At 42.7% G+C, this 15835-nt stretch overlaps 1 protein-coding gene across 1 annotated transcript in view; it reads right to left on the bottom strand.

The window, feature by feature from the left end:
• The window catches only part of LOC310802016 (adhesion G protein-coupled receptor L3), a gene marked incomplete at its 3' end in the record, with an annotated part of 118860 nt that overhangs the window by 52644 nt on the left and 50381 nt on the right, over positions 1–15835 (bottom strand). The window contains exons 5-7 of the mRNA XM_083666250.1: positions 12289–12630; positions 9487–9590; positions 1867–2052 (exon numbers count right to left, since the gene is read on the bottom strand). Of these exons, the coding sequence (XP_083522376.1) occupies positions 1867–2052; positions 9487–9590; positions 12289–12630 (632 nt within the window). The remainder of the gene's footprint in view (positions 1–1866; positions 2053–9486; positions 9591–12288; positions 12631–15835) is intronic.

Raw genomic sequence — 15835 nt, 5'->3', positions numbered from 1 at the left:
ACTGACTTTAGTGGGTCAATTGAGAGAACGAGAGGTACTGTAGCACTGGTTGACTAATACAGAGCTGCATACATATGCCTTGTGGGTTACGTAATTGGAAAGAAAGGAATGTAAATAAAAGGTGGTGGTCTGGGCCAGAGCGCAGTCCAGTGTCAAAATATCAGACTAACAGCAGCCTACTTTGTAGCCTAGAGGGAGGCTTTGAGGGAATGCTAATGCACTCCTGATTGTCTGTGATGGGTGCCATCTTCCTATAAAGGAGCTCTTGCGCCACATCACAGCCCACTCTCCTGGAAGTGGTCCCGTTAGCGCCTTTAGCGGTGCCCCTTTGATCATGAAAGTGGCACGATCATGGCATTTGCCAACTCAATTCGCTCTTTGTCTGCCAGCGGAGAGCATTGTGCTTTGCTATCAAAGGAATCTTTAATTCCTTTAGCTTTTAGCAGATTGTGTCGAAATGATTGAACTCAGAGGTAAACACGAGCGAGAGAAAGCGAGATAGAGAGAGCTAACACTATGGGCTGCTATGCTAGCAGAGATTATAATGGAGGTTGGACTGAGGCTGGAGGGGAAACCTTTAATGGAACAGAAAAGCTATAGGGGAGATTCTTCACAGTAAGTGTCCCATGTACAGGTATCATCTAAGATAAAAGCTTTCTCTTGTATGAGCCACTCTGTTATGAAGCCTTATATTTTCCAGTTTGTTTAGCAGATATTATTTAGCAGAGATCTTTTCCAGATATTATTAAGGCTAATGTATGGTTATACTGTGTTTGTGTTTATAATATCTTAAATTGAGCAAATGTGTCTATTTCCTATGTCTATGTTTACCCTCTACAGATTGAAAGTATATCAAGAACCTTCTCACTTACAGCAATGGCTTTATTTAATCATATGTTCTTGTCTTGTATCCCTTTCAATAACGAGCGTGCATCAGGTTTTCTTCTAAGCCCCATTGGCTATTATCAGTGCCTCGCTGTCCGATGGAGAGAACTGGCATTAAAATCTCAATGGGGACATCTGTCTGCGGCAATGAAATAAAGTTTGAAAAAAAAGGCTATTGGAGAACAGGTGTTCATGTTCCACTAAAAGTGAAGCAGCTCAAACAAATTAACGGCTGACATTTTGAATTTCACTGATGTTTGCTTTTCCATTGGTTGCACGGCAGACATAATGTATTATTTTAGCTTAACCTTGCCTGAGTGCCCCTAGGTGTGCTTGACTGAATTTCTGAATAATTGCATTAGTTTGGAGCTCTAGGATACAACACTGCTTGATACATTTGCTTATGCCATTACTGAGAACTGAGCAATCTTTAGACTGCACCAACTTTGTAATAGTCCTATCCATATAATTGCTGAAAACCGATTGATTTTATGAAACCAACTGTACGAGGTGAGCCTTTGCTACAAAATATCACCAGCATTCTGCCGATATTTTTTTTATTGAGCAGCAGAGTGAGAGAAGAAATGCAGGAGATCATTCCAGATGACAGTGGTGGGCCTTGGCACAGATCATTAAAGCAATACCTACTGTTCAGGTCTGACTGGACTCAAGTCATCAGGCCCCAACAATGAAAACAGTAGGTTTCAGAGGAAGATGGCAACACTATAGCTAGAGAGTGGAATAAAAAAAAAGTGTTTCAATCAATTCTCTTAAAATCCTCCTTTCTTGATCTGCTGTTCTTTGTGACCACTGATCTGAACTATCTGGATGGGCGAGGCGATAGGTTGGCAACCCCACGGATTATGTGGTTCTCGTCTGTCAAGTTCTGTCAGATCAGTAGTCAGAAAGGGAGTGAGACGAGGAGAAGAAGCCCATTATGAGATTAACCATTGCTTCTGCCAGGCTGTCAGTGAAACCTACCTTGTTAAGACTGCGGGCTGCACTATCTTTGCCTCCAGGGGTGAGGTTTCTCAGCTGCACATCCAGAAGGTCCACCAGCTGACCCATGGCCTTGACTGTGTAGGTGATGTCCCCCGCCTGAAGATGACTCTTAGTCTGCTCCGCGAGTTCCCTGGCAATGACGGCTGCAGTCTCTCCGGCTTTGAGCTGGAGAAAAGCAACAGACGCATATATTTGAGAGCTTTAACACACTCACACACGCACACACATGCACATGCACTGAAATCAACCTCTGACCTTTATGTTCAGTGGCAATGGTAAAACCAATCAAATCTACCAGAACAATATGATTGGTTCAAATTGCAGACATCAGGATTAAATGTATCATCACCACTGAACGATTTGAGTGAATAAATGTGAACTCTGTTTCATGAACCTGCTGGGCAAGAACCAACCCCATTCCAGTCCTAGATCGGTGATGAAGGCATAAACCCCATTAGGCCTTCATCAGAAAAATAAATAAAAACAGACTACCATCTGTCTGCCTGTTGTCAAGCAAAGTTTCTGTGCCATGAACTCATTATTTTCAACAAACACATTTCAAAAAGACAAATTGCATTATACAAATGTCGTATGCTTTAGAATGGATGTTTTTTAGTGTATACAAATGTCCTGATTATACCAGTATCGCCTGCAATTTAATAGGTGAGGTAGTTTTCAATTGAATGCACACAGAGGCCAATACTGTATCAGGAAGCAATTATGAAGTAAGCTATCGAGAGACTCCCCTGATAGTCTATCACCAGCATGAAACTGATGGTTGCTAGCTTTGGGGGGAGAAATGTCATACACAGAGGATGAAGCCTTTTTGAAATTCATTCTGTCTGACGTGTGTAAGCTTATGATATTGCCATGTCTTGTGCAGTGGCGAAAAACCATCAATGATTATTCCAGTCTATTTCACTTTAGCTGTCTTGAGGCATGAAATAAGTTATGTTTCCAATCAGTTTATTTTTTTGTTTATTCCCTTCTACCCCCCCCCCCCCCCCGCCCCTCAACACACACACACACACACAGTCGAGGGGGAATCCTGTCCTGCTCCATGTATGCCACTTAGTTACACCTATTTCTATTCTAGAATCTCATCGAGCTATGGATGATTCTGTTTATTTGCTAATCTCATAGGAAAGGAAAATCTAGCAAGAGATCTCTTCTTTATCACCTTTACTTTTCCTAGACGCAAATGAACTCAACACCTATATCAGATTTAGATTTAATCTTCTGAAATTTGGCTCCAGAAAAACAAGCATGTATATTCTCAGAGTTGTACTCTCACCATTTTCTATAAACTGTCCTTGGGAATCTCAGAATCAAACAACACTATCTCAAATTGAATCTCAATTTAACCTCCAAGGTCTCAGATGAATTGAGTTATTGAATGTTGAACCTCAAACATGTTTCAGTTATCACATACATGTCTCAACACCACTGTTGTAATGACCCTGAAAGATGAGTGCTGGATGAGAGCAAAAGGAGAAGAAAAATGACAGTTGGGAGCTAGAGTCTATACTGGGAGCTAGAGTCTATACTGGGAGCTAGAGTCTATACTGGGAGCTAGAGTCTATACTGGGCACTCACAGGCAGTGTATTTGAAGAGGACAATTACGCTCAAACAGCCAGGGAACAAGGTGAGAAAATATATTGAACTCAAACATAGCACAATAATCGTGTTCAACTGTGCAAATTTTTTTAAATCTGAACCAATGCTGCTTACTTGCTATTGTTGACACACAATGAAATATATGAACTTAGTCATCTTAATCATGTAATCTTAATCATAATTAACGTTCTCTACATGAATGATGAATGCTCACAAACGTTGTCTAACTTATGTTATTTCAGTGACATGTAAGTGTAACATGTATATGTAATAACAGTAGCCAAATAAAATGTCAATTGTTAATGACTTGAAAGCTTGTGGTTCTAATAGATAGATAGATAGATAGAAACTTTATTTATCCCAGGGGGAAATTCAGGTTCCAAGTAGCATACAGACATAGGGGGTATCACACATAACATACACATACAACATACAACATTAGCAGCATTTTATACAGGCGAGGTGCAGTTGTAAATGTCTTTGCAGTTAGGTGAGGTGCAAAAAGGTAAGGCAGACAGTGCGATTATAGCATTAAATACTAAAAACTAAATACTAAATACGGGCTACATAAATATGGACCATTTTAAAGTGCATTAGTCCAGGCTGGTGGAGGGAGGTAGGAGCTGTGTATGAGACCTAGCATAGCTAGTAAACATTGTAGATAATGAGGTGAAACAGTGACATGATACATGATAGTGATATGATACAGAGGGTGGAGGTTATGCAGAGAAGTCCATCTCTTTGCCCTTGATTGACTTATTGTAGAGTTGTATGGCTCTGGGGACAAATGATTTAGTAAGTCTGTCAGTTTTGCTTGTCAGTGCTCGTAACCTCCAGCTGATCAAGCTCTTCTGCTGGATGATGGTGTGGTACAGTGGGTGACCTTCATTGTCCATGATGGTGAGCAGTTTGCTCAGAGTTCTTTTTTCCAGTACTGAAGTGATGCTCTCCAGTTCAGCTCCCACAACAGAGCCAGCTTTCCTTACCAGCCTGTCCAGTCGCCCGGCATCCCTCTTCTTAGTGCTTCCTCCCCAGCACACCACTGCATAGAAGAGAATGCTGGCGACCACAGACTGGTAAAACATCCCTAGGAGTTTGCTGCAGACATTGAAGGACCGCAGCCTCCTCAGGAAGTACAGCCGGCTCTGTCCCTTCTTGTAAATCGCATCAGTGTTGGCTGACCAGTCCAGTTTATTGTCCAGGTGGACCCCCAGATACTTATATGTGCTGACCATCTCCACATTGACTCCCTCAATGGAGACTGGTAGCAGAGCGGGCTTAGACCTACGGAAATCCACCACCATCTCCTTGGTCTTTGTAGTGTTGAGTTGTAGGTGGTTGAGTTTGCACCATTGCACAAAGTCCTCCACCAGGCTCCTGTACTCCCCCTCCTGCCCATCTCTGATACACCCCACAATTGCCGTATCGTCCGAAAACTTCTGCATGTGGCATGACTCTTTGTTGTAGCAGAAGTCAGACGTGTACAGGGTGAACAGGACAGGAGAGAGCACAGTTCCCTGTGGTGCTCCGGTGTTGCATACTACAGTGTCCGAGAGGCAGTCCTTCAGTCTGACAAACTGTGGCCGCCCTGTCAGGTAGTCAGTGATCCAGGATACCAGGTGGGCGTCCACACCCATCTGCAGGAGCTTGTCTCCCAATCTGAGGGGTTGGATGGTGTTGAAAGCACTGGAAAAATCAAAGAACATGATTCTCACAGCGCTTTTCCCTTTGTCCAGGTGAGAATGCGTCCTGTGCAGTAGATATGTGATGGCATCGTCTACTCCAACCTTCTCCTGGTATGCAAACTGTAGTGGATCCAGTGCATGGCTAACCTGGGGTCTGAGTGTATGTAGAAGCAGTCTCTCCATTGTTTTCATAATGTGTGAGGTGAGTGCGACAGGCCTGAAGTCATTGAGTTCTTTTGCGTGTGGCTTTTTTGGGACAGGGATAAGACATGATGTCTTCCACAGTGTTGGGGCCCTGCCAAGACGTAGACTCAGGTCAAATAAGTACCTCAGCGGCTCTCCCAGTTCGGCAGCGCAGGTCTTGAGCAGTCTGGGACACACTTTGTCTGGACCCGCTGCCTTCCTGGGGTTAAGTCGCTTTAGTCCCGATCGCACCTGGTCTGCCGTGATTGTAGGGGGGAGGGGCTGGGAGGGAGGGGGGGGTGGGTGGTGGGGTGGCTCTTTGTCCCTGGGCGCTCCAGTAGACAGTGGCTGATGGCTGGTGATTGAGGTCGGTGACGCCTTTGATGATGGGGGGTGTTGGGAGATGGGGGGCTGTGTGAGATGGGGGAGAGGTGTAGAATGGCCCTGCACGCCGACAGAGACAGAGACAGCTCCTGGAGAGGGGGTGGGGTAGGCCACCGCAGCTGGGTGGTTGAACCTGTTGTAGAACTGGTTCAGTTCATTGGCCCGGTCTCGACCTCCCTCAACACAGCTACTGCTCTTCCTCATGCCCGTCATCATCTTCATCCCATCCCACACCTCTCGCACGTTGTTCTGCTGCAACTTCCTCTCTACCTTCCTTCTGTATAACTCCCTTGCCTCTTTCAGCTTGACTTTGAGTTCCCCTTGTGCGTGCTTCAGCTTTGCTAGGTCCCCCTCTTTGAACGCCCTCTTTTTCTTATTGAGGAGGGCCTTGACATCGCTGGTAATCCAAGGCTTGTTGTTTGGAAAGCAGCGCACAGTTTTTGTGGGAACAACAATGTCTTCACAGAAGTTCAGGTAGTCGGAGTAGCAGTGTGCGAGCCCATCAATGTCATCACCATATGGAATGCAACATATGGAATGAAAACTGAACTAGGGACACAGGGGAACACAGAAAGGAGCTGTCTGACTCTGAACATCGCCCTTCCCAGCTGGCCCTGGCCCTTCCTACTGGATGAATTATTGTATAATTCATCCAGTAATATAATATAGTAAATTGGAAGGAACACTGTAAGTGGACCTAGTTGAGGAGCTATGGTCAACACAGGCTTGAATCTGCAAGGGATGTTCTTCTCATCACTTAAGTATGTTGCTAACTCTATATAACAATATTCCATTTAAACTTTATTGTATATTGTAATCTATTTTATTTTAAAAGCAACCCTGTAAGACTATGTTTACACTGTGTATTAAATAAAACATTCTTCCATACCAGCCAGTGTATGATGGTATTTGTATTCAAACATGCTTAAGTTAAATGTATACCAAAGTGTATATGATTATTATCGCTGCACATTTTAGTAAGGTTAATTACAATTATGTTTCCAAGGTCTTCATTTACATGTTGAGATCTCATTGGGTTATCATGCTTTTCATATAGTTCTCAAATGAAGTTAATTTGTCTTATACAAGTCTCCGCATTATACAAATCTCCGCATCAAGAAATTCTCTTTTTTTATTTGTATTGCTCCGAAAGGGCTCTTAGGAGAAATTACTCAGACGTCAGTGAGCACACAATGATTTATAAATGAGAAATCCCATTTATCATGAGATTGAAAAGGTATCTCAGTGAGCAAAAACATTTTCCTCTGGGATGAGACTCATGCATTATAGTTTGCACGTTTCTGTCTCTTGGCTTTTAAATTACAGTGTATATCTCCACGCAGCAGGCGTAATGATGAAGCTCATTTTACATTGCCATTTGTTGGTGGCGTTTAATTTAATTTAGAATTGGTTTTCATATGGAAGTACACTTTAAAGTTCAGTGTTGCTACGACCAAGTCATTGAAATGAATCAGCCTTATCCAATCAGTGAAACAAACACCCCTCCTATTCATTGGGATGCTGTTTTCACATGCAGACATGTTAGCTACCAGTCTGCTCTGACACAACACTAAACACTATATAGCGAGACGCCTTATTCAGAATTAGAATGTGATTAATACAAATGATGCAGTGGTGCCTTGAGGATCAGCTTTGAATTACAGGTAAATGATGTGACCTGTCAGGTGCTAACCATTTTGACATTTACATTTACATTTTTGACTTTTATCCAAAGCGACTTACAACAAGTACATTTGTCTAAAGTAAGTGAATCATCTATACATCAGTCATCATAAGAAGGAAATCTATGCTAGGACCAGGGGCCTTTTTTTGGGCTTTACTGATGAGGTACAGTTGGGTAGCTGAGTAATCACAATACAGTTTTTTGAAGGTTTCAAATACACTGAATGACTACACTGAATCCACATCCTATATGTTCTAATGGAATCAGCCTCACCTTCAGTTCACATCAAGGTTTTGGTCTATTTTGCACTAACTACTATAACACTAGTGTAGCACTGCAAACTACTGTAACACTGCAAACTACTGTAACACTGCAAACTAGTGTAACATAGTTAGTAACACTAGTAGTAACACTGCTTGTAGTAATAGTAACACTGCTTGAGGCATACATGCAACACAACAGTGCAGCCAAGCCTTGCATTCAATGTTCTGTGATCTGTATGTCATACAGTGGTTGCTTTTGGAGTGTTACTCTGGGTGTAGCGAGATGAGATGAGCCCTCGCCCAACAACCTCCTACACATGATTAATGGATGCATTAGAGGATACTGCAGTGTCCACTGAGAAAAGGCCTCACTTGATTTAGTTGGCCATCACTTGTAATCATTGCCTCTGTGTTTATTAGCTGAACCAATTACACTGGCTTAATTGGGCTTTCTCTGAGAAGCTGATCCTGTATGGAGAAGTGTGTGTCTATGTGAGGTTTCTCTCTCTCTCTCTCTCTCTCTCTCTCTCTCTCTCTCTCTCTCTCTCTCTCTCTCTCTCTCTCTCTCTCTCTCTCTCTCTCTCTCTCTCTCTCTCTCTCTCTATCTCTCCCTCTGTCTTTCTCTTAATGAGAAGAACCAGGGATAGTGGCGCGAAAATAAGTGCCAGACGGAATTCTGGGACGCCTGACAGGTTGATCTTCATTTAAATTCCCCTTCTCCCCGGCGACAAAGAGGGCTGACAGGCACATCGCTCATGCGTAATTTGCTTAATAAAGATTAATAACACTTTCGTTAAAAATTAATCCATAGTCTGTTCGTCACTCCCACTGCGTTAATAAAGAATGTGTAGACAAGAGTGGATCAAGTTTTTGTGCTACTTTGTTTGTTCAGTCAGCATGGTAAGTGCAGTATAGTGAACACAGACATACTGTACCAACAATCTGGAGGTGAATGTAGAGCGACAAGCATAGAAGAGTGAAATTGTCTCCATATCAATTTCAGCAGAATGGCACTTAGCTGTAGTTAATATCCAAAAACATTCGCCCAAGGTAGATTTTTATTGCATTGCTCCCTCAAAAGTAGAACGTTGCAAAAATGCATCTGATACTTCTCTCTTTCTCTTTTTTTTCAAACACCCGTTTTCCATCCACATCCACAAAGTGCCATTTGGTTAATGGGCTGAGATTTGCTCTGTGGAGTGGATCATAAGTGTTATTGCCTGCACGCCTCGGGTCCTATGAGTTTCCCAGAGAGCCTTTCAACATTCCATGCAATTCATAAACAGTGAGCGAGCTGCTCCTCCTATTGTTGCCCCAATAACTTGTCCCACTGTCTCTGCCATTCTATTATAGATTTAAACACAGAATGTGTAAGGCTTGCAGTAACTCCTGTCAAGGGAAAAAGATAGGGCCTGAGGAAAGTGGGAAGTGGGTTTTAAAAGTGGACCATAATTGTGCATGGGGTATATTGGCAACCATTAAATCTCCACGCAGGCAAGAACATAGTCTAAAGCAGATGTCCTCAACTGTGATCCTTCATCCTCCTGTCTACTGGGTTTCAACATTACTTACATTGAGTTGAGTGGAGACTTTGGTTAATCAATGACAATAATTGACCAATTAAGTTCCAGGGAGGGACAAAGAACACCAGTAATAACTGCATACCCTTGGTCTAAGGACATTACTTGGTTTCTATTGTTACTGAGCGAATAGATTTTTTAAGTGTGAGGATTTAAGGTGACCCAGATTAACATGAGCGATGTGTGCAGATGGGTTTCTTACCTTCTGGCTGATGTGGGTCACCCACGGGGAGGTGCAGTTGCTGAAGTCAGGCCCTTGGGGGTCCCAGTAGCCCTCTGGGCCCATGCATGTGTACATGGTCACACCTGTGTCAAGAAAGAGGAACTATGAATTAGAGGCAACATAGCAGATAGAGGGTATCTTTCAAAGCTGCCCCTGCAGGTCAATGCAACAACCAGTGGCTAGTTCACTTAACATGCACCTGGAGGGGGAATGTACAGGGTTGAGAATCAGACCATGCTCAATGCCTGAATAACATAACACTCCAAACACTTTATTCTTCATTAATCTTTTTTTTCCACACATATCTTTCATCCTCAGTCTATATATAATTTGCTTTGCAGGGTATGTTTTAGAGAGCAGGTATGTATCATAGCCAGTCTATTACTGTTGACGTACGTAAGTACTCTAGCACTACTTTTCCTTCAAATATCCACACCCAGATCAAACTATAATTTCCCTCAAACTAATTGCCTACGGTGATAAAGATTGGACATGACAAAGGAATATAATTGACTGGTTTTATCACATATATTGGGGTGAGGTAATTTAGTATGGTAGCACTTCAAGCCAACTGAGGTATCCTCGACAGTGTGTGTATCTAATAATTAAGAGTCACACTGCCTCTGCATGTCTTAAATGTGGGTGACAGTTGAACTCCTGGCAAAAATACACCAAACTGTGTTCCAATTAAGTCTGAATTCCTGGAGTTCATTACAAAAGGTCAATTAATGCTGCCTTAGGGAGACTACTTCAACTGATGATGATGTGGAGTGACACCAACGTGTGTGTGTGTGTGTGTGTGTGTGTGTGTGTGGGGGGGGGGGGGGGGGGGGGGAGGCTTTTGGCCCACACAGACACTTAAAAAGGTCCAGATTAAATAGGTCTGCACCAATATCTATGGCTATACTCAATCTGTGTATAAACTACCATTGTATTCTTTTATAAACTCACCAATGACGTTATCAAAGAAAAATGCTGACGATAGATGTCTATGGGATAGAGAGAGGGAGGAAAAGACTGCTAACATGAACTGATATCAACGTTGACTGACACATAATTTCCTTCCCAGTCCTCTGTGGACTGCCTAACGTTTGATGGGTTTATCAGATAGGGCTCGACCTGAGTGAGATGAGTAAGGGAGAGAGAGAGAGAGAGAGAGAGAGAGTGATAGAGAGGGAGGTGGGGGGATTCAAATAACTTTCAAAGAGAGGTTGAGGAAACTCATAAAGCCGCCCTCTGCTTGGCAAAGTCGTCTGAAGTGCAAAGGAGTGGTAGTTTGTGTCCCTCTTATAATGCTGTACGTCACTGTTCGAGAGGTCTCAGCAGGGTTCTGGTATCGCCCATTAATGAAGAGTAGGGGACGAGAAAAGAGATAGGCCCCATCCCCTTGTCAAGTTCACAACAGTTCTGAACAGCATTGGGACAAAAGCATACACAAACACTTTAAACTACTTATACCCTCACACTGGGTGCTACAGTATACCACGTCGCAAAGCGCACATGCCTGGCTACTGTTACTAGTCGCAACATTTCCTTGGTGACACTCTTGATATGTTGTTATACATCCTTTTGCCCTGTACAAATTGATACCAATTGGCTATGGGGAAGGAAATGAATGAAGTGGTGCCTTACAAACACAAAGTATGTTGGCCCTTGTAAGAGCAGACACAAGTGCATTTAGTGTTAATTAATTTTGCTGATTGGTGTGGCGGAGGATTCTGCCTTTTCCATATGCACAGTACAGTACCGTAACTATCTTTAGCGAAGATAAGGCGGGAGGGGGAAAATACACAACAGCTGGTTGACACCCGCGTTCAAGCACACCAAGCATCACACTTCAACATGTTAACTAATGAGAATATTGACAGACATATAGACATGAGGTAGGAGACGCTTGGATGTGTTTCACAGCTTTCCATTGGAAACAGGGTTTTTGTGATTATTATGTTAACTACATGACTCCATTAAAAAATTCAACCCCAGTGAGAAAGCAGATTTAGAGGCAAAGCTCTTCCTTTCTGATCAACTCTATTCAGTAGTGCTAAATCAGGAGTGTGTGAGAAATTAGGTTTGCCTCTGAGGGCAAGACGCTGCCATGGCTGTTAATTGGCATCATTGTTCATAATGTTGGTAATAGTTCACATTAAACACACTGCTCGTACTAAACATTGTTGAAAGGCATTGTTTATGCCACTACTACTAACACTATAGTTTCACTAAGTCAGACTCTCCATTCAGAAGGAGACTCTGATGGGGCACCCACTGTTTTCTGAGGATGGGATGCGGTATCCATCCAGTGAAGTTTACCAGATGGACAGATCCTGTCGACCAATAGAGAGGAGTCGAGGTGGTTCTTCAAATAGACGCGGGATTTCAAGCGGCATTATTATGTGAAAATCCTGAATCAAAAACTACTTCAGGTATCTCCATGTTATAATTTTGTGTAATGCGTGTATGTCTTGTGTAATGTAAACTATAGGGCACCGGCAGAAGGGGTAGCGAGCAGAGCTGCAGCGAAAATGTTTTGAGAGGTGTGGTCTGGGTGACAACTTCCGACGGCACTTCTTCCGACGGCGCTTCTTCTGAGGCCCTAAAATCTCAGTCGAGAGAAACTATGACACTGTTCTACCATTCACACATATTCAATAAACAGACAAACAAGGTATGACACATTTGATGAACTGGCCAGTGAAAGATGTTATGAATACTGTAAATTACCAATGTGTGTATTGTTTTTTGCTAAAGCATGTAAAACATTGTGACATAGAAAAAACACATTACCTATAGCTCCAGTTGGGCAAGGCTGTTTCGCCACTAGTCCCTGTCTCGTCTTGGGCCAGGATATGTCAAACATCATCATTGGGTTGCAATACTCAATGCCAATGTTGGGTAGCTTGGAGGAAGGTGATGACCTGGTGTTGACTTCTGAGATGCTGCCCTCTGCTGGTGGCAGTGGAGGTGGGGTAGTGGAGGTAGTCCGTGGTCGCTGGGCAACCGGTGTCGTCACTGAGGCCCGGGTGGTAGTGGTGGTGGTTGCAGTGGTCGTCGTGGAGACCGTGGTAGGCCGGGTTGTAGTTCTTGTTGTGGTGGTATCCATGAACACCAGCACAGATGAAGACGACTCTGTAGTGAAAGGGAGGGAGAAAAAAAGAGGATACGTGAACCAAACGATTTGAGAAAAGAAAAACCTGCCTGTCTTTCACCATTAAGTGAGAAATAAAAACAGCATTCAGAATGGAATAGGAATTGAGAACAGGGGAATAAAAAAAGAGATTCTGAGCACCCTATTTTCTTCAGTCACAGTTCATTTATGTCTGAGAGGCGAATTTATTTCGGGCGGGCGAAAAATACTCAGAGGGGTTCAATTTTTCTATCCCCCATGTCAGTTTAAAAGAAGATAGTTCAAACTGGATCAATTGGACCTGGCAGGTGTGGCTTTGTTGTGCAGGCTCTTGTGTCTAGCAGACTCCAGGGGCTGGGTTAACACACACCACCTTCCATTTCCAGCTGTGGTATGCAGTCTGTGCACCCAGGCCTTTTTTGTGTAGCACACTCTTAAATGAGTCAATAACAGCATTGTAGCTGTGCGCGATTCCGGGTCAGAAGGAAAACAAATTAAGGATGTCTATTACCTGGTGTTATTTTTTGCTTCCCTGTGGATACACATTAGGGGGTTCTCACTTATGACGCTGTTTACCTCAGATGTTGGATGAAGGGCTTGCTTCTACACACACCATCCTCCATGCAATCACACAAGCAAACACAAACTCAGACACATATACACAAAAACATGTGGGGGAGCGCGCACACACACACACACACACACACACACACACACACACACACACACACACACACACACACACACACTATTGCAACCTCTATGTCACATCCTCATCAATCATTTCAACTAACCCCCACCCCCGCCCCCCCCTCCCATCTCCCATCCCCCTTTCTGTTCCTGTCCCCGTCCCCCATAAGCCCCCCTCTGTATCCTTGATTGGAAAATAAGGGTCCAAAACTCATTTAGCTACGAGCATTTTATGAATGTGTGGTGTAGGCTTAGCCGCACAGGGACAGGGGGCAGAGAGAAAGGTCAGGCTTCATAACACACAAGCAAACAAGGGATGAGGGGATGGGCTGTTAGATCAATGAGTCAGATAAAACACACACACACACACACACACACACACACACACAAAGCAGAAAAACGTGATATAAGGGAGCTGCTGTCTGTCTCACTCTCACCAAGACTTCTGTCTTTGTGGTGGCGGTACTATAGGACCCTAAAGGCATGTTCCCTTGAGAATGCATCATTTGGCTGCTACAGGCAACATTCTACTCCACATTAAATTGTGTTCTATAAATGGTTACATTTAATTCAGCTGACAGAAATTATCAATGGTAGTCATTCTTAGATAAAGGTGGGTAGAGCTGGGTAAAGCAGGGTAGTTTGAGTAGGTGTATCACACAAATCAATGTTTATAGATCATTAGTGAATACTATGAGTCTATAGTAATTCTCTTGTACATAGCTTTCTGTTGCAAGTGTGGCACTAGCAGACACAAGAATAAATTAAATATGAAATAAAACATCTGTTAGGCTGAGGTTAACAATTGACTGAGACCCCTGGAGGTATAACTGAGGTAAAACATGCCTTAACTAGCATTCAATGACATTCAGGAACAAAACATGCCCTGCTATTTGATTAAATGCAGGTTAGCTATTCTATTTAAGTAAATGCCTGTAAACATTTGAGACATTGCAATGCTGTTTCTATAATAAATAGAGTGTTGTAGTGTTTATAAGATCCCTAGGTGTCTCGGTTCTATTGTGGAGGCACTCCATCCAGAGACTGTCAGTGCCTCAACAAGCATCTCACTAAATCAAAATACCTGCAAATCATATAGACCTTTTTTCCTCCAATGTCCAATGATGCTTTCCCCTTACAAAAACATACAATCCCCCGACATTGAAACATGCATGAACACATGCCATGTTGTAATACATACGTACATTCGCACATGCACACAAACTCTCTCTCTCACACGAACACACATACACACACACACACGTGCATCAGCCCTCATCAACTCGAATGTGTCAAAAAGTCCTCCTTATACAGTTCTATCAGAAGCATGTAAATGCTAAAATAGGTATTTAACATTTCTCCAAGCCTAAAAGGCATCACCATTGCCATCTGCAATGACATTAACACATTGACATTAATCTGTGCTACAATGCAGAATGGCTCGTTCTGCAGCCCATTATCATATGGGCTGGTGAAGGAAAATATCATCAAGGACATAATTCATCTATCTATTTATTTATGGATCATACATTTTTAGGATAGTGATGTGCATCTCCCAGTTCAACTTCCCATCATAAAAGCATTGCGATTTAATCTACTGTGTGACCATTAGCATTGCATGAGGGGATCATGAAAATCAGATCATGGAAATGGTGGTTGGGGAGGTCAAATAGGTCACAGTGCATGGTCAGAGTTAAGCAGTGGTTAACAAGGTGTGACGAGAGACCAATTAGGATAGGGAAATAGTTGACCAGGGCAAGATTGCTGAGAGGGTAGATATGTTTAATGTACAGGGTAATATTGCTGTGACTGCATTGTTGGAGATACTCTTTTCAGCTAATGCAGTTCCTTTCTCTAATACTATTGTTTATAGATCTTATTTGTGACACAGTATTTCAGCAATTAACGTAAATGTTTAAATGGTGTACAGGGACATATAGTATACATTTTAAACAAAAGCTCTCCAAAAGCCCTGGAAATACATTTGTTATTGCTGCAAAAGAACACAATAATATCGACTTATTTGTAAAGCAAGTTCGGAGGGGAAATGTCTGAAGTGTAAAACAATATACTATTTTATACTCATTGCTTTTAAAGAACACTTTTCTACATGTTCCCCCTGTCTGCCATAAGATAGGTATGGCATACAGTAAGAAGGAGAAAGAAAGTGTGACTATGTCCTTGAGCAAAGTTGTGTGTTTTGCATGAGGTGATTATAAAAGGACAAACGGTTCAGCAGACACATGTGTTTTGGGAGAACACTGGCCTCACAGACAATACAAGGACATTTTGTTTTGCTTGGCTGGTTCCTCATTTTATCTTGGGGACAGCAACACCGATCTGGGTTCAAGTTCACCAGCTATGTGAATACAACTGTATATGCTAGGGGGAAGTCATCCTTAACCTCAAAGGAGCCTTGAATACCTATCACATTTTTGTCTGGACTTTTGTTGCAGCTCAAATAAAAGGACAAACAAAAAATGGCCAACAAAACAGCCTACAGTGCTTGAGTGAGTG

The sequence above is a fragment of the Argentina silus genome (assembly GCF_951799395.1).
Source record: "Argentina silus genome assembly, chromosome: 1".
Classification (NCBI taxonomy): domain Eukaryota; kingdom Metazoa; phylum Chordata; class Actinopteri; order Argentiniformes; family Argentinidae; genus Argentina; species Argentina silus.
This window is presented reverse-complemented; position numbering and strand designations above follow the sequence as displayed.